The sequence below is a fragment of the Pelodiscus sinensis genome, chromosome 2 (assembly GCF_052426305.1).
Source record: "Pelodiscus sinensis isolate ZL-2025 chromosome 2, ASM5242630v1, whole genome shotgun sequence".
NCBI lineage: Eukaryota > Metazoa > Chordata > Testudines > Trionychidae > Pelodiscus > Pelodiscus sinensis.
Genome location: NC_143053.1, coordinates 33,967,052 through 33,985,881, shown reverse-complemented (window position 1 = coordinate 33,985,881; position 18,830 = coordinate 33,967,052). Strand labels below are relative to the sequence as shown.

The 18,830-nt window shown below is 42.5% G+C and overlaps 1 protein-coding gene across 2 annotated transcripts in view; it reads left to right on the top strand.

The window, feature by feature from the left end:
- Positions 1-18,830, top strand: part of ZFPM2 (zinc finger protein, FOG family member 2) — a 580,339-nt gene that overhangs the window by 115,157 nt on the left and 446,352 nt on the right. Inside the window, exon 2 of one of the 2 annotated variants that reach the window (XM_075920226.2) lies at positions 13,838-13,993. The exons of the other annotated variant lie outside the window; for it this stretch is intronic. Within the exon in view, the coding sequence (XP_075776341.2) occupies positions 13,838-13,993 (156 nt within the window). The remainder of the gene's footprint in view (positions 1-13,837; positions 13,994-18,830) is intronic. 2 annotated transcript variants of the gene reach the window in all.

The following is an 18,830-nucleotide window of genomic DNA, read 5'->3' as shown; positions in this document are numbered from 1 at the left end:
GAATGAGGTGTAACAGGTAATTTGAACTAAGGACTTAGTTCAAATTACCATTTAACTGCCGCGTATAGCCACGGGCAGTTATTCTGGACTAGTGGCATTTAAAAATGGCAACCGAACGGGAAGATGCAAATAAAGCCCGGGATATTTAAATTCCGGGCTTCATTTGCAACTAGGGGGCTAGTTAGACATACCCTTAGAGTTCTTTGAAGGGGTCAACAAACATGTGGACAAGGGGGATCTAGTAGACATAGTGTACTTAGATTTTCAGAAAGCCTTTGACAAGGTCCCTCACCAAAGGCTCTTATGTGAATTAAGTTGTCATGGGATAAGAGGGAAGATCCTTTCATGGACTGAGAACTAGTTAAAAGACAGGAAACAAAGGGTAGGAATAAATGGTAAATTTTCAGAATGGAGAGGGGTAACTACTGGTGTTCCCCAGGGGCAAGTCCTGAGACCAATCCTATTCAACTTATTCATAAATGATCTGGAGAAAGGGGTAAACTGTGTAGTGGCAAAGTTTGTAGACAATACTAAACTGCTCAGGTTCGTAAAGACCAAAGCAGACTGTGAAGAACTTCAAAAAGGTCTCACAAAACTAAGTGATTGGGCAACAAAATGGGAAATGAAATTTAATGTGGATAAATGTAAAGTAATGCACATTGGAAAAAATAACCCCAACTATACATATAATATGATGGGGGCTAACTTAGCTACAGCCAGTCAGGAAAGAGATCTTGGAGTCATTGTGGATAGTTCTTCTTCGAGTGGCCCCATGGGTGCTCCACTCTAGGTGTCAGGTCCCGTCCCAGTGCCGTGGCTTGGAGACTTTTCATAGCCGCGTTCCGCTGGCTCGCGCATGCGTGGTTCCCCAGGATAGCGTTCGCGCCTTTGATCAGCCGCACGCGAGCCGGCAACCGTCAGTTCCTCTCAACCGCCTCAGGGTGGTTGGAGCTCCCTGAACTCTTTCTTCAGTGATGTTTTTAGATAGTTTTTCTATCTGTAAATACTTAAAGTTTAGTGTTAGTCATGTTCCAGTTACTTGTTCTCCTGTTCAAAAAGAAAAAAAGAAAAAAAAAGTTTTTCTCTCTAAACCGTTTTCTTTGAGAAGCACTGCAGCAAAGCGCTAAAGTGGTGAAATTGACTATCCACACCGGGAATTACACTGGCATTCAGTTTCTCTAACTGTGCTGACAATGCCTGGATCAACTGGCTTTAAAAAATGTTCAGTGTGCCGTGAAGCCATGCCAACGGCTGACGGCCATGACACTTGTATCAGGTGCCTGGGGGAAACTCATGTCCCTGACAAGTGCTACAGCCAGTCAGCTGACCTCAGGAGCCCGGAGGGAGCGGGAGATGAAGACAAGGATGTTAATGTTCGGCCTCACCCAATCCCTCCTGCAGCCAAAAAGCCTCCAACCATAAGAGGAGAACGGCTTCTCCGGGACTGGCTGTCTCCAAAACATCAAAGCCGTCCCCAACACGCTCTCTCCCTGCGGCAGCCACAACATTGGCAGGGACTTCCCAGGTGACCCCTGGGGGGTTCGGACAACTTGCTGGGGCCGGCATGAGAGAGCCCCCACCGCCCAGAGTGAGAGCGGCTTCGGCGCCAACATCGGGAGCGGCGCCACAGCTGGCCAGCAAGTCTGCACCGGCTTCAGCTGCACACTCCCTGAAATTGACAGAGGCGTCGGTGCTGCAATTGACCAACCGCTCGGCACTGGCTTCAGCGGCACCTGCTGTAACGGCGCCTGCCTCACCGGCCCCGATGATGGTAATGGCACCATCCCCTCTGGCACCGGTATCCGAGGCAGAACATTTCAGTGCCTCAGACTTGGCACTGTTGTTAACCCCGGCACCGGCCATTCTACCGGCACCGGCATCAGTGCAGCAACAGCTGATTTCCCAGCACCACTTCATTTCCACTCGGTGCCTGACTTCCCTGTGGCTCTGGGGATGGATGAGGCTTCAAGACCTAGTAAGTCATTGTCAAAGACCCATTATAGGGACAGGTCTTTTTCTCCAGCTGTTTCACCAGGAAGGCATGGTTGCTATCGTGACTATGTTTCTCCTTCACGGATCATGTACAGCCAGTATAATTATAGGGACGCAGTGTATTTAGAGGCATGTCGGTCCCGGTCCTGTTCACCCTCCCAATTTTCAAGGTACGGGTATGTGAGATGCTCTCCATGTCACATCTATTATATCCAACATGGTAGAGCACGCTCCTCTCGACACTCCTCCCCATCGCATTCTGAGCGGTACTATGAGCGCGATCATAGACCATATGATGATTGTCCCCAGCATGACCATACACCATTATCGCGTAGGGGATCTTCCTGCATCCGCCAACCACCAACAGCAGAATACTTACCTCACCGATCACAACACCTAGACTCACCTTCTCCAGCTAAGAGTCCAACGATTCAGCTAGACCAATCCGAACCAGAAGAGGGACAGTTGTCTGAAGCAGAAGACCCTAAACCGGAAACTTCTCCAGCAAACTGCTCCTCGTCTTCCCCGGATGAGGCGATATGCCCAGCTGACATCTCCCCACCAGATGATCTGAAACGCTTTCAGGATCTCTTCAAAAGAGAGGCAGGCACACAGGAAATACAGCTGGCGGATGTTCCAGTTAAAAGGCACTGTCTCTTGAAAAATCTCCACCCACAACAACGTGCAAAGGTTGCGTTACCGATTGATGATGCAATCATGGAAGTGGCGGATGAGATATGGCAAACCCCAACATCGGTTACACCTACGAGTGAAAAGGCCGACAGAAAATATTTTGTACCAGCGAAAGGATTGGACTTTTTATTCAATCACCCCCAGCCTAACTCGTTGGTAGTAGATGCAGCGCAACGTAGGAGTAAGGCGCCAGAATACAGAAATACCCTTCTGGACAAGGACAATAAAAAATTGGACATTTTTGGTAGGAAAGTCTACTCCTCAGCCACACTGCTACTACGCATTGCAAACTATTCGGCCCATCATCGAATCATAATTTTGATAATTATTCAAAACTAGCAGAGTTACTGCACCATCTCCCAGACAACAAGAAACCACTCCTGAAAGCAATAGTACAAGAAGGATACACATCATGTAGCACTGCACTACAGATTGCCATGGATGTGGCTGACACAGTCGCTCGAGCCACTGCTATAGGTATTGCCATGAGGAGATCATCATGGCTTTTGTCAGCAGGGGCTCCAAGGGAGATGCAAAACAAGGTTGAGGATCTACCGTTTGACAAACTTAAGCTCTTTGCGGCAAACACTGATGAAGTCCTTCACTCGGGAAAAGACTCACACACCACTCTACGTACACTTGGGATGTACACACCTTCCTTCAAACATAGACGTTATTTCCCTTACCAATGGAGATACGATTTTAATTTTTCTAGACAGCAAGCACGTCCCTTCGACAACCAGCGTCCTAGGCAACGCCCTCAGCGCCCACAACAGAGCCGTTCATCCAATCAGTCGTTGACTAAGCAGCAGGTTTGACTTGCTTGTCGAGGATGCAAGCCAACTGCCCATAATCAACACGGAAAATGAAACTCTTCATCTTTTTCACCATTGCCTACGCTCATTTTATCACCAGTGGCCCGACATCACCACGGACAGATGGGTGCTAGAGGTAGTACAGTCCAGCCTCTCCATCCCCTTTCTCTCTGTTCCCCCTACCACTCCCCCTACCCTGTCCCTCTTCAGGGACCCCTCTCATGAGCAACTGCTGAAGCAAGAAGTTCAACGTTTGCTCACCATCGGGGTTATAGAGAGAGTTCCCATGCAGTTCTGGGGAAAAGGATTTTATTCCCGATATTTTCTCACACCAAAGAAGTCGGGAGGCTGGAGACCCATTCTAGACCTTTGAAAGCTAAACCGGCACCTTTGAAAGCATCGTTTCAAGATGGTAACCTTATCAACTATTATTCCATCGTTGAACAAAAGGGATTGGTTTGCAGTCCTCGACTTCCAGGACGCCTATTTCCACGTAGAGATTCACGTGGCTCACAGGCATTTTCTTCGCTTCCAGTTGGGAGACGAGCACTATCAGTACAGGGTTTTACCATTTGGTATGGAGTGTGCTCCCAGAGTTTTCACCAAAACATTAGCAGTGGTCGCGGCCCACCTACGCAGACCAGGGATGACAATATTCCCTATTTAAACAGTTGTCTCCTCAGGGGTACGACGTATATGGAAACATGTCATATGGTTTGGACAGTATCCAACGAATTTGCTGCTCTGGGCCTTCTCATAAACGTAAAGAAGTCGTCACTAGTTCCATCCCAAAACCTCATTTTCATAGGTGCACGACTCGATTCACCCATGGCGCGAGTATATTTACCAACGGAACGTTTTATGGTAATCCAAGACCTGGTACACACTGTGGTACATGCTGCAAGAATTCCCACACACTTCTGTCTACAGCTGTTGGGGCATATGGCTGCTGCCACCATCGTAGTGCACAACGCAAGGTTACGTTTTTGTTGCCTCCAGCACTGGTTAGCCACGGTTTACATTCCAGCGAAACACAGTGTCCACAGGCCGATAGTGGTGCCACAGTATGTCCGGGAGTCCCTACAGTGGTGGGCCAACCTGGCCAATCTTCTCACGGGCGTTCCATTTCATCGCCCGCAACCTACAACTCAAATAACCACAGATGCCTCCCTGATGGGTTGGGGAGCTCACATGGGCAATCTCACGGTCCAGGGACATTGGTCGACACAAGAAATGCTACTGCATATCAATGTGCTCGAGTTGAGAGCAGTGCGGCATGCTTGCAAGCATTTCCAGTTGCACATTCAGAATACAATGACCAGGATTCTAACGGACAATGTGGTGACTATATTTTATATCAACAAACAAGGAGGTGCCCGATCCTGTTCTCTTTGTGCAGAGAGCATCCGTTTATGGAATTGGTGTATCACCAACAACACCATTCTAACAGCTTTGTATCTTCCGGGTGTTGACAATTTAATAGTGGACTCTCTCAGTAGGCGTTTTCCACATGATCACGAGTGGGAGGTTCGCATGGTTGTGGTGACTTGTAACTTTGCTCGATGGGGATTTCCGGCGATAAATTTATTCGCAACAGAACTCAATTTGAAATGTCCCGCCTATTGTACAAGAGCCGGAATAGGATGTCACTTGCTGGGGGACGCCTTTCTTCTCCACTGGGGGAGGTCGTTACTGTATGCCTTTCTCCAAGTAGTCTTAATTTCCAGGGTTCTCGAAAAAATCAACATAGACAGAGCCCGGGTGATCCTCCTAGCGCCGGCATGGGTTCGTTAGCCTTGGTTCTCAATGCTCCACCAGATGTCAGTGAGACCGCCATATCCTCTGCCTTCTCTTCCAAATCTATTGACCCAGGGCAACGGATCTCTCAGTCGTCCGAGACCCAAAGTTCTACACCTCACTGCATGGATGCTTGTTGGTTTACCAACTCCGAGCAATCCTGTTCTCAGTGAGTCAAGCAAGTGTTGATGCATAGTAGAAAACAGTCTACACGAACCATTTATACGGCTAAGTGGTCCAAATTCCAAGCATGGTGTGCGGAAAACAATGTAGACCCGCGTTTTGCAACCCTACCTTGTATATTGGAATTCCTCTTGCAGCTGCATGACAACGGCCTGGCAGTTGCATCTCTACGAGTACACTTGGCAGCAATTAATGCATTTCATCATAAGTATGGTGATATTTCCTTGTTTGTTCACCCTACTACAAAAAGATTTCTGAAGGGGCTCTCGAATCTCCATCCCCTGCGGAGGCCTCCTCCGCCTTTATGGAATTTGGATCTAGTCCTACAAACTTTGACTCGTCCTCCCTTTGAGCCCTTGGCTACAGTGACGTTACACTTACTTACTATCAAACTTGTATTCCTCCTAGCCCTCACTTCGGCTCGCACAGTGAGTGAGATAGAAGCTTTTATGGCCTCACCTCCCTATACAGTTTTTTCAAAAGACTCAGTGACATTGAGGACCCATCCGACATTTATTCCGAAGGTTTCTTCTGAATTCCACATAAATGAGCTGGTAGTTTTACCATGTTTCTTTCCAAAACCCCATACCTCAACACAAGCAGCTCAGTTGCATACGTTGGATGTGAGAAGATCCTTAGCATTTTACATTGATAGAAGTCGGTGTTTTAGGAAAACAGACCATTTGCTGGTATCATTAGCACGCCATTCAAAAGGACAGCCTCTAACTTCTCAGCGTATTTCGAAACTGATAGTTTCATGTATATCCATGTGCCACTCGCTACAAGGGAAGCCTCTTCCTTCTCTTCCCAGGGCTCATTCAACTAGGGCAGTTGCTACTACTACGGCCTTTCTCAGTGGAGTGTCCTTTCGTGACATTTGCAGAGTGGCAACATGGTCTTCTAATGTGACTTTTATGAAGCACTACGCTGTAATCGATCAGTTTGCTTCAGACTCTTCTGTGGCTACAGCAGTACTGAATCGTGCTGGTAGAATTGATTCTGGAGCGCTCTAATTCTGTTCTGGATACTGCTCCGGAGTCACCTAGAGTGGAGCACCCCCTGGGCCAATCGAAGAAGAAAAAGAAGTTACTCACCCTGTGAAGTAACGATTTTTCTTCGAGATGTGCCCCGTGGGTGCTCCACGACCCGCCCTTCCTCCCCGCTCCGGAATGGTTCTTTATTTTTTCTTACAGATGAGCGGGTGAGAGGAACTGATGGTTGCCAGCTCGCGCGCGGCTGATCAAAGGCGTGAACGCTATCCTGGGGAACCACGCATGCGTGAGCTGGTGGAGCACGGCTATGAAAAGTTTCCGAGCTGCGGCGCCGGGATGGGACCCGACACCTAGAGAGGAGCACCCATGGGGCACATCTTGAAGAACAATCGTTACTTCACAGGGTAATTTCTTTTTCTCTGAAGACGTCCTCGCAGTGTGCAGCGGCAGTCAAAAAAATCAAACAGGATATCAGGAATAATTAAAAAAGGGGATAGAGAATAAGACGGAGAATATCTTATTGCCCTCACATAAATCCATGGTATGCCCACATGTTGAATACTGCATAGAGATGTGGTCTCCTCATACCCAAAAAGATATACTGGCATTAGAAAAGGTTCAGAGAAGGGCAACTAAAATGATTAGGGGTTTGGAATGGGTCCCATATAAGGGGAGATTAAAGAGACTAGAACTTTTCAGTTTGGAAAAGAGGAGATGAAGGGGGGATATGATAGAGGTCTTTAAAATCACGAGTGGTGTGGAGGAAGTGAATAAGGAAAAGTTATAAGAACTAATATAAGTTATAAGAACCCATAATATAAGAACTAGGGGCCACCAAATGAAATTAATGGGCAGCAGGTTTAAAACAAATAAAAGGAAGTTCTTCTTCACACAGCGCATAGTCAATCGGTGGAACTCCTTGCCTGAGGAGGTTGTGAAGGCTAGGACTATAACCGGGTTTAAAAGAGAACTAGATAAATTCATGGAGGTTAAGTCCATTAATGGCTATTAGCCAGGATGGGTAAGGAATGGTGTCCCTAGCCTCTGTTTGTCAGAAGGTGGAGATGGATGGCAGGAGAGAGATTGCTTCATCATTACCTGTTCGATTCACTCCCTTTGGGACACCTGGCATTGGCCATTGTCAGCAGACAGGATACTGGGCTGGGTGGATTTTTGGTCTGACTCAGTATGTTCTTATGTTCATATGTTATGTTAGAGGCATGTTGATGGCACATACTGTAAGAGCTGTGCACTCCCTCTGCATCCAGTCAAAGAACTGCTATTGTTCAATTGGCACACTGCAAATTCCAGGTATGCAAGCACAGTTAGCAAAACTATCCTATCCCAGGACACCATATTGCTTGAAACAATTTTGTGGCCCTCTGAGATGAAGGCTCATTTGGCCTACTCACTAGCCTAGGTTGCCCATCATTGTTCTACTCCCATGAACATTGGCACATTTTCTGTGTTTCAACTCTCTATGTATTCATGCTGGCGAGAGACAATGAAGTTGCTCATGGAAAAACTGAACCCAGTGTGATTTGAAAAGCAGTTATGGTACTCTTGGGAAAGCCAGTGATGTGCTGTAGGAGGAACTTTGGGGTCAGGTTTGCAGGAACCCCTTGTTCAAATTTCTTTCACCAAGTAGATGAAAAATCTGGAATGTTTTTCTTGTTGCTGATGGAGTTCAGAACAGTTCAGGATGCTATCAGATCATGCTGATCAGAGACTGATAACTACTTTTTGGAGCTTATAAAAATACTTTCTGAAGAACAAATTATCTGTCTTTGGAATGGATGAGTTTGTTACAGTGGTATTGCCTCTTTCTTTGGTTATGTTCAGAAGAAAGTGTTGGGCTGTGTCTAGACTGCATCCTTTTTCTGTAAAATGGATGCAAATTGGACACATCGCAATTGCAAATGAAGCGGGGATTTAAATCCCCCCCACTTCATTTGCATAAACATGGCTGCCGCTTTTTTCCGGCTTGGAGCTTTGCCGGAAAAAAGCACCAGTCTAGACGCGGATCTTTCGGAAAATAAAGCCTTTTCCGAAAGATGCCTTATTCCTTATTTTAAGAGGAATAAGGGATCTTTTGGAAAAGGCTTTATTGTCCGAAAGATCTGCATCTAGCCTGGCACTTTTTTCCAGCAAAGCTCTGAGCCGGAAAAAAACGGCAGTCATTTTTATGCAAATGAAGCAGGGGGGATTTAAATCCCCGCTTCATTTGTAATTGCGATGTGTCTAATTTGCATCCCTTTTACGGAAAAGGGATGCAGTCTAGACACAGCCTTCTTGTTTAAATAAGGAAACAAATAGAATCTTTCTCCAAAACTCTGGCACTTCTGAATAGAAACTTATGCAAACCTGCTGCTTGAGTTTTAACACAAGTTGATAGTATTATATTCATGGTAGTACATTGTTGGTGGAAACTTTCAGAGGCTCGGCAAGATCATCCAAAATGCATCAAAATCCAAGTTTTAAGACTCAGCAGTGTGCAATAGCTTTTGGAGAAGGTTTATTAAATACTGCTACTAATTTATAACTTAGTGGCCTGTCCCCACCCATTCACCATCCAGGATTTTAGACATTCTGAAGCATTTTTAGTTTGCTGAGAGGATTGTTTTATGATGCTGCTGTCAGAATGCTGGAGAATATTGGTTGACTAGGCAGAAGTTTAACCATTCATGACTTAGGGGTTAAGGATTTCAGAGAATATTTCCTACAGCATTAAGCAAAGCACTTAAGCACATGCTTAACACTATCTCTCTGTGGCAAAGCCCTTAAATGTACTTAACTCTGAGCATGTGCTTAAGTGCTTTACAGATCACCAAGAGGCTGATAAATTGGAGCCATAAGATGTGATTCACTATTATGTTTATCTAGTTTTATTATTCTAACCCCACTGACTTAGTTGGAATTACACCAGTGTAAAACTGTAGTAGCACATAGGTGCATCAGACCCAGAGTGTCTACAGGGTTAGGTGCTGTTTGTCTCATGAAGAAGCATTTAATTTTACGTCATTTTCTCCTTTAAAGGAATTTAAGACTAATTTCTTATGACATTTCACTCCCATCTTACCTGTCTGAAATGCTATGAGTAACTTTTCTTGTACATGGTGCTTGCCCTTTTAGGTTTGTATTTGCCGTTAGCTGTAGAGAACAGGGATCAGGGCTGTTAGTGTTGTGCCAATTTATTCTGTATATAAAAGGTCAGCAATCTTAATGCTAATATATATATATATATATATATATATATATATATATATATATGGTATTTTAATTAAGAAACTAATCAAAAACCAAAAAGAATGCCTGCAAATGTCATTAAATCTGGTACAAATTAGGGAACTACAGTTCAGATTTTCCCATACCGCTCTGACAAGTGGCCTCTATCAGAAGTAATTTTTTCCATGAGGGAACATGAAGTTAGCTCATCAGCCTCTCTTGAGTAGATATTATTTATATCAAGTTATATGTGATTTCCTGCAGAGGACTACTGTGCCCACTATGCCACACAGGTTCCTTGCTGAATTCACTCCTTCATTGCTACCATTAATTTTATTTGGGTTTCTAGTGTCTGTTGACCTTATTTTATTTATTTTTAGTTATTTTAGGATTTTGGATATTTGAATAAAATTGGTTATTGAAAAAAGTCAATATGGAAGATGGAAACTGAGATCTGTTCTTTAATGTACATTTTTCCAGCTTTCAGTTTGAAATCTTGGGAAGGAAATGGAAATTTCAGTTGCCTACACAGTAGTTTGCTCAAGATCAGAAACTAAGTTTTTTTTTTAATCTATGAGTGTATTTGGAAATTCTTAACTGATTATAAAGTTATCAAACTAATCTGAAGCACTTGAGGTTCACCTCTTCTTAGATTACATCTAATGCTTTTACACAGCTCTACCAAGAAAACACTATAAAAATCAAAATACAAATTTATGGAAGAGAGAATAAAAGTAAAAAAAATCTACCATAGCTCCCATGAATTAACTATTTAACTAAATGCGTGAACCTCTGGGATTTAAATTTTATTATTTGTTTTCAAACATCAGATTCCATGCCAAGCCAGTTGTCACTCACAACAACAAAAAAAGAGTTTTTGGAGTTGGAATTATTATGTTTTGCACTGTTACTGCTTTATTTTATATTTTGTTGCTGTCAATATTTCACACTCGATTACCTCTGTTTTTAATACATTTTTCAATAAAATAAGGACTGTAGCTTGCATCTGTTGAAATACATGAGAGTAAAATAGAAAAATAAATAATTTAATTTGTGTATCTTAAAATTGTTCAGTAAAATGAAAAGCATGATTAAAAACTGATACTTCATTAAATTAAAGCGAGGAATTAAACAAAAGTACAGTATAATCTATACTCACTCTTGGAATCAGTGCCAGTGCTAGCCCACTGGGGACCTCAAGTAGGAATATTTTTGGAGCCTCCCCACTCAAAACATACTGATAATTAATAGGGACCTTCTTGAGCTACTGGGGGCCCTAAACAACTGCTTAGTCTGATGATCCCTAGTGCCAGCTCTGCTATAAATTGACAAAGCTGCATTCAGGAATCTACAGTGGTGTAAGTTACAACAAAATTTGTTAAAGCAGATAATTGAGGGAAAAACAACACATCAGTGAAAACTCTGGACTTCCACTATTTTTAATACCATATTATTAGTCTTTAATTTTAAATTCAGACAGTTCTATTCAAATTACAAGTTTAAAATTCTGGACCTGATCATTTTCAGTTGAACTACTTGTGGAGTAAGATAGCATAAGTAAGGATAGCAGAAATGGATTCAAGGTCAATTTGTAAATGGATTAATCATGAAATACAATTCAATGGAGTAATTAAAAACAGATAAATATCTACCTGTTAATCCCCATCTGAATTCATTTTCAGTAAAGGTGAGCATAGCTTTTGGGGGGAATGACTTTTGTCCCTTGGCATTTGTATGTGGATGATTCTTTGATCTGTGTCTATACAGAGCTAGGTAGGCAAACATTTCTTCAGTAGAACACACATATTGGGGATTTATGTATGAGCAGCTGGACATGTATGAACAAAATAAAACCACATACAAATGTACACATACAATCTGTGAGTTTGCATGCATGTGATGAAATTTCTACTTCTGAAGTCAGACACATGCACAAATCGGGATATTATATATGTACATTCGTATTTGGCATCTATCCACAAAAAAAGTTTCATAAAAACCTATTACATTTGTGCTTCGATTAAAACAAACATCATAAACTCCACTCCCTTGCTGCTTTTTGGATCTGCCTTGTCCTCCTCTACACATACATTTGTTACACCATATGTGGCATTCTATGTACTTCTTGAAGACAGTATTAATGCATCTTTTAAAGTATATATTTCTAGGACTGGCAAAAGTGTATATATACAGAATTCATATCTATTCTTTCCATAATCTATAAATGGTAATTTCAAGGATGCTGACTACATATGGTGAACCCTTCAAATAAATATAACATCTCTAAACAGGCACAAATATCACCTCACAAATGTCAATTAAATTGTTCATTGTAATGTATTTTCCAAGCAATTCTTATTTAAAAAGTAAAATGACTACAAGTCAGGGTTTCAGTAGGAAGTCAGTTTGCTGAAATTTGGGCTAATAGTTACATTACTTCCAAATAAAAATGTCTTGAAAACACATATATGACATACAACCAGTTCTGGCAAGATATGGAACATGTTTATGCCTATTTATATATGATTGGATGTACATACCCCCTACATATCTGGTCTCTCCTTCCCTCCCCTTGCTTCCATCCACAAAAAGATAAAACCTTTTAGCAAAAGTTTCATTGGATAATAGAATCAGAATAGAAGGCACTTTTAGTATATCACTTGTTACAAACTGCAAGATTTCTGTGTATCAATTTAAATGCTACTTTTTATTTTTGGTGATACAGCATCTTGGGACTCTGGTACATTTCCAAAGCAGGGAGTGTGGGGCCAGCAGGCGACGGCTTGAGTTAGCTAGTACAGGTTGAACCTCTCTAGTCCAGCACTCTCTGGTTTGATAACATTTCATGGTCAGACATAATTTTAGTTAACCAGATGTCCACTTATCATGGGTCTGGCCAGGTTTCCTGCAGTCCCATAAAGTTTGTTTACAGCCACAAGTCCTGGCTCTCAATGTTCTGTACTATCATTTAGGTCTAATTTACCCCTAAATGTCTTCTAAGGCTATGTCTACACTATGTAGAAGATCAATGCTGCCACGATCAATCTTCCAGGGTTCAATTTAGCAGGTCAAGTGAAGACCTGCTAAATCAAACTCAGAGGGCGTTCTGGTTGGCATCGGTATTCCTGCTCCTCACCAGGAGTAAGCAAAGCTGATGGGAGCATTTGCTCCTGTCAGCCTCCTTCTGTGTGGATAGTGTGGAAACTCAATTTAAGATATATTGACTCCAGCTAAGTAATTAATGTAACTGGACTGGCATATCTTAATTTGACCTTTTGCTGTAGTGTAGACAGGCCTTAGAGCCCAATGAGCAGTGGAAGTGTTGGTAATGCTGCAAGACAATATTGACCTCCTTTGGTCTGGCAAATTCTTTGGTTCAGCACTGGTCAGGTCCTGAGGGTGCTAGACTGGAGAGGTTTAACCTGTAGTCACAAATGGTAGTTACTGTCTGCTGGGAGTTTGGCTTATGTGGAGTTAGTTGGCAATCTCAGTCCCCAGTTCCTGTCAGTAGTGTGTCAACAGCAAAACAAAACAATCAGCAGAATTGCTCATGACTGGGAGTCCAAAAAAAGAGGCCAGAACTTAGTGGTTATGGAGACTACAGAATTATTGTTTATCTGGTCCCTTCTGAGCAGAACTATGAGAGGGAACTTTTATTGTCATTACCCTTGCTTTAATTTTTCAAAGATAGAGGACTCGGGTTTGTCAAGAAAATTTAACGAGTACTAAAATTCAATGTAATGTTAAAAAACCCCTAAAACACACAACATAAAAAGTGCTTTTTCTCCATGTATACATGTGCGGTTTGCATATGTAACTTCCATTTCCACTATAGGAATGGCTGGCTTAAATATCACAACTTTCAAATATTATTTAAAAAATGTAGTAATATTTTGCATTTTTGAAATATATATGAGTTATTTACTTGGCTGTCAGAATGAGAAAAATCACAATTTATTTTTTAGATTGCAAAATATATTTCATAAATTATCTGATAAATGTTATGTGATCATTTATAAAAAAAATTCCCAGATAGCAGTAGAAGACCCTTGTTAAAACTCTTTAGTTGTAAGATATGAGGCATTTATTTCATATTACTTTTAGATGATTTTGGTACAGTGTCCCTGATTCTTTTTAAAGGGCCCCTTGAGGATACGATTGAAGATGAAGAAGAGTGCCTGTCTGAGGAAAATGACATTATCTCAAAAGAAGAGTTTCCTTTGGAGGAAAGCTTTTCTGCAGAGTTTGAGCCTGAGAATCTGATTTGTGAAGAAGTGGAATACTTTTGTAATAAAGGTAATCAATGCAGCACAATGCTTGAGTGTATGAAACCAATATGTGCAAATGCACTTCATTAGAAACATTTTGTGATGTTTGAAATGCAGCAAACACCATATTAGTATGAAGCTTTAAAATAAGAAAATGATCTTGTTGACTTCTCTTTCAATCTGGTAATAATGACTGAAAATATTTGAATGTGGCAGAAGTTTTACATTTGGGGCTTTGGAACCCAGTCTCTAGAGTATGGTTAATCAATACGGCTATGTTACACTGCAAGGTTTTTGTGCAAGAAGCTTTTTGCGGAAGAGATCTTCCGCAAAATCTTCTTGTGCAAAAGTGCATCCGCACCTCAAAAGTGCATCGCAAAAGTGATGTGCTTTTGTGCAAGAGAGCGCCCACGCTGCATGGACAGTCTTGCACAAGAAAGTTCTGATTGCCATTCACAGAATGGCCATCAGAGCACCTATGCTTTTTCTAATAGGCTCTTTTTGCGCAAAAAACCTCTGTTAAGTGTCCACACGCACCTTTTTGTGCAAGAACTCTTGCACAAAAAGGAGTTATTCCTCATAGAAAGAGATATACCTATACTGCAAAAAGCCCTATGTTCTGCTGTTTTACTGTACATTTTCTTGCGCAAAAACACGCTTGAGGTGTGGACACTCCGTGGGTTTTTGCGCAGAAACCCTGTAGTATAAACATAACCTACATATTTATTTGAACTATTTAAAACAGGCCTTACAGCAGACAGAGAACTGGCAGTGCAGCAGGCCATTTCATTGCTTCTTTGCCCATGTTAGAAGGCCAGCTATTTTTTGGATTCTAGAATTTTAAAGTTGTGGTCAATGATGAAATACTGTTGACACTGAGAAGTCAGTGATTTTTAGAAAGGATGGCTTTAAAAGTTGTAGGTGCCTTTTTTGGTACATCAGATGCAAATTATTGAAGATGTATTTATTTTACAAAAAGATATGTCAATTCATTCTTATCCTGTTTGGTCTCCAGGGTTATGGTGTGCCCCACACAGCTGAAAGAAAGGTTTCACTTTTTATGAAAGAGGATTTGCCTGGTGTTGTTCAAGTCTTTAACTGAAAGTTTTTGTTATTCTTCCTTTAAATGATTACTCTGGGTTGGGGCTGAAGATAAGGGTTCAATATGCAGACTGTCCCGGGGAGAGAGAGAACTTCAGCCCTCTCTCACCATAGCAGCTTGGGGGTAGGTGAGAAGTGCCTATCCATGGCTGCTTCACCTGAAGTAGGGATAGCTGCGAAAGGGTCCCCCCAGCTGGGGGACAGATAGAAATACAGACAGACACAGAAACAGACAAACTGAAATATGTAGTACAGTGCTGTCCCTTTCTCCACCCTTGCCCCTGCTGCCCCAATAGGACTATAGCTGTCCAGGCCCCCATTTCTGGCCCTTGCTGTCTCCCTTGTCTCCCATGGTCATTATTCAGTATAACTATCCCTAATTCCAGATCCCTCTTCTTCCATTTTATGAGAAACAATCACATTCCTGGCACATCCATTTTCCTGGCACAATCAAATCATTTCCTTGCTTCAAATTATGGTAAGAGGAAGCTGCATACCAAATTTGGTGGCCCTCACTGTTACCATTTACGAAGAGTTCTTGAACAGACTCACAGATGGCAGGATGGACAGACAGACACACCAATTCTTTCAAACATATAGTAGATTGATTTATCATTTTTTCTGATAGATTTCCATTTGTTTTGTTTGTCTTCCACAGCTAATGAATGTACATCCAATATATAAAGCCACTGTAGGAATGGTTGACTGGTTAGTCACAACAACACAGGAAGTTTGGTTCAGTTTTTCTTTCTGTCCTCTTCCGGGCATTGTTGTCTTTTTTTTTTCTTGCTTGGATATTTTGATAGTCTCTAGTTTATCATTCATGATTTTCTTAGGAAATTTGGAACAAGTCTCTGAGTGCAGTCAAGTATTTGGTTCAGGAATGTAGAGTGCTGTTTGCCATAAAACAGTGGAGAAAGCAAGAAAATACAACTTCTGTAAGTTTCCATCACCAGGTGACTATTAGGATCATATTTTGTATTATAGTTAGTTGATCCTTATCAAGGGTATGGGTCTTAGGAGAAGAGACAAAGATGCAGTTTTGAATCCCAGAGATAAATACCAAGACTGAACAAGATAAATGAAAATACTTTAAAAAACAATGAGCTAAATGCTGTTAACATTACTGCTGTAGGCAAACACAGCACCCATTATGAGCTCAGTAGTTGCTCACACATACCCTGGATACTAGTTTGCTTGATTGAGTGGAAATATTTTCCCAGATGGGATTATAATAATTTTATGACATAGCTCGAGAGCTTTAATTTTTATCTGAATGGTCAGTGTCCTGCAAGATCCTCTCTAACCTGTTTAGATATTATATGACCCCAGGGAGCAAAAGGGTCTGAGAAAGGACTCCTATTGGACTGATAGGTTGACCCTCTCTCATCCAGGACTCCCTGGTCCGGCAGCATCCATGGTCTGGCAGGACTACAAATGTTGTTAGACTAGAGAGCTCCAGACATGGAGGATGAAAGCAGTTGGGAGCGGAGCCAGTTTTGTTGGTGGCAGCCTGCAGGGGCAGTGACCTAGGGGTAGAGAGCCCTGGGAGCAGCTGCTGCCACAGAGTGTGGGGTCAGAGAACCCCAGGAACAGCTGTTGTTTCTGCGCATGTGGGGCCGAGGAACTCTGGGAGCAGCTGCCCTGCTGCTCATGTGGCATTGGAGAACCCTGGGATCAGCTGCTGCCCCACATGGGGCTGGGTGCAGGGAGCACAGCCCTGTGAGCAGGCTGAGGGCAGCAGACCCAGGCAAGTGAGTGGGAGGAGATCAGGTTTCCGGGTTCTCTTGGGGCAGCTGCCAGGAGAGGAGCCCTGGGAGAGCCCGGATGCTGACTTTCCCTGGTCTGGCAAATTCCCTTGTTTTGGGCCACTCTGGTCTGGAGAGTGCCAGAGAAGGGAGGATCAACCTGTTTTGCTTTCCAATGTATGCTCATACTACTTGGAAAATCTACCTACATACTTTTACAGAGCCCATCACTGAAAACAGACCTGTTCTTTGTGAACAAATGCAAATATTTGTTTTACTTACTTATTTGTATGTAGTTTACATGCAATAATAATTTGCATATTTATAAATCTTTTTAGGGCGACAAAAATGAAAAAGAGATGGGAGTGAGGGTCACAGGTATAACATTAAATATCTGAAAGGGGACAATGGGCAGAGAAGCCTACATAGCTCCCACTAAAAGTGACGAGGAGCTTTTGCAGATTCCTCGTCACTTTTGCAGATTCAGACTAACACGGCTACTCCTCTGATACATAGCTCCCACTGTTCCTTGAAGGCATCCATACAGACAGTGGGCATAACTGTCCTTTTCTGCAACTGCTCACCCACCCTATTCTTCAGATGAGCCCAGTTCTTCATTGGGGAGGGACTAGTGGCATGGAGAATGCCCAGATAGAGCAGTACACCCATGCTCTACCTGATGGCATAGAGAATGGTTATGAGGGAGCTTACCTACTGCCTGTCTCTGACCATTAGGTCAGAACTCTTGACCCAGTTGACCTGGATGGAGGAAGCCATCAAATAGCTGGTTTGGCAAACCTCCACTTGTACTAGGTCATTTGGGTCTGGGAACACATGAAACATGTTGTTGGCATACACAGACAGGACCATCCACAAGTGCCCCTCTTGGAGCACTAAGCTCATGAACCACTTGTGGAGGAGATGAAGGAAGGACTCAATGGTGATAGTATACCACTTGGTACAGTGGGCATCCCAGATGCATCCCTTGACCAAAGGTGATTCCTTCAGTCAGGGTTCTCTTGAGTTTCACAGAAATATACAACACTTGGAGAATCTTGCTGTTACTGCCTCTATAAAAAGTCATCTACTGATGCATTAAGCAAAAAGCTTCAGTTAAAGTGTTTCTGTGTAGCTAGATCAGGAAGTAAAACAGGTGACTTAAGTTTAAATATGAACCTGATTATATGATATTCTTATTGATAAACTAGGCAAATATAACTTAGATAGGGCCACGATAAGGTGGGTGCATAATTGGCTGGATAACCGTAGTCAGAGAGTTGTTGTTAATGGTGCTAAATCCTGCTGGAAAGGGATAACAAGTGGAGTTCCGCAAGGGTCTGTTTTGGGACCCGTACTGTTCAATATCTTCATCAATGATGTAGATATTGGGATAGAGAGTACGCTTATTAAGTTTGCAGATGATACCAAACTGGGTGGGGTTGCAACTTCTTTGGAGGATAGGGACATAATTCAAAATGACCTTAGCAAGTTAGATAAATGGTCAGAAGTAAACAGGATGAAGTTTAATAAAGAGAAATGCAAAGTGCTCCACTTAGGAAGGAACAATCAGTTCCATACATACAAGATGGGAAGCGACTATCTAGGAAGGAGCATGGCGGAAAGGGATCTAGGGGCCATAGTGGACCACAAGTTGAATATGAGTCAACAGTGTGATGCTGTTGCCAAAAAAAGCAAATATGATTCTAGGTTGTATCAACAGGTGTGTTGTAAGCAAAACTCGTGAAGTCATTCTGCCGCTCTACGCTGCACTAGTTAGGCCTCAGCTGGAGTACTGTGTCCAGTTCTGGGTGCCACATTTCAAGAAAGATGTGGAGAAATTGGAAAGGGTACAGAGAAGAGCGACAAGAATGATTAAAGGTCTAGAGAACATGACCTATGAAGCCAGGCTTCATGAACTGGGCTTGTTTAGTTTGGAAAAAAGAAGATTAAGGGGGGACATGATAGCGGTTTTCAAATATCTAAAAGGGCGTAACAAGGAGGAAGGAGAAAATTTGT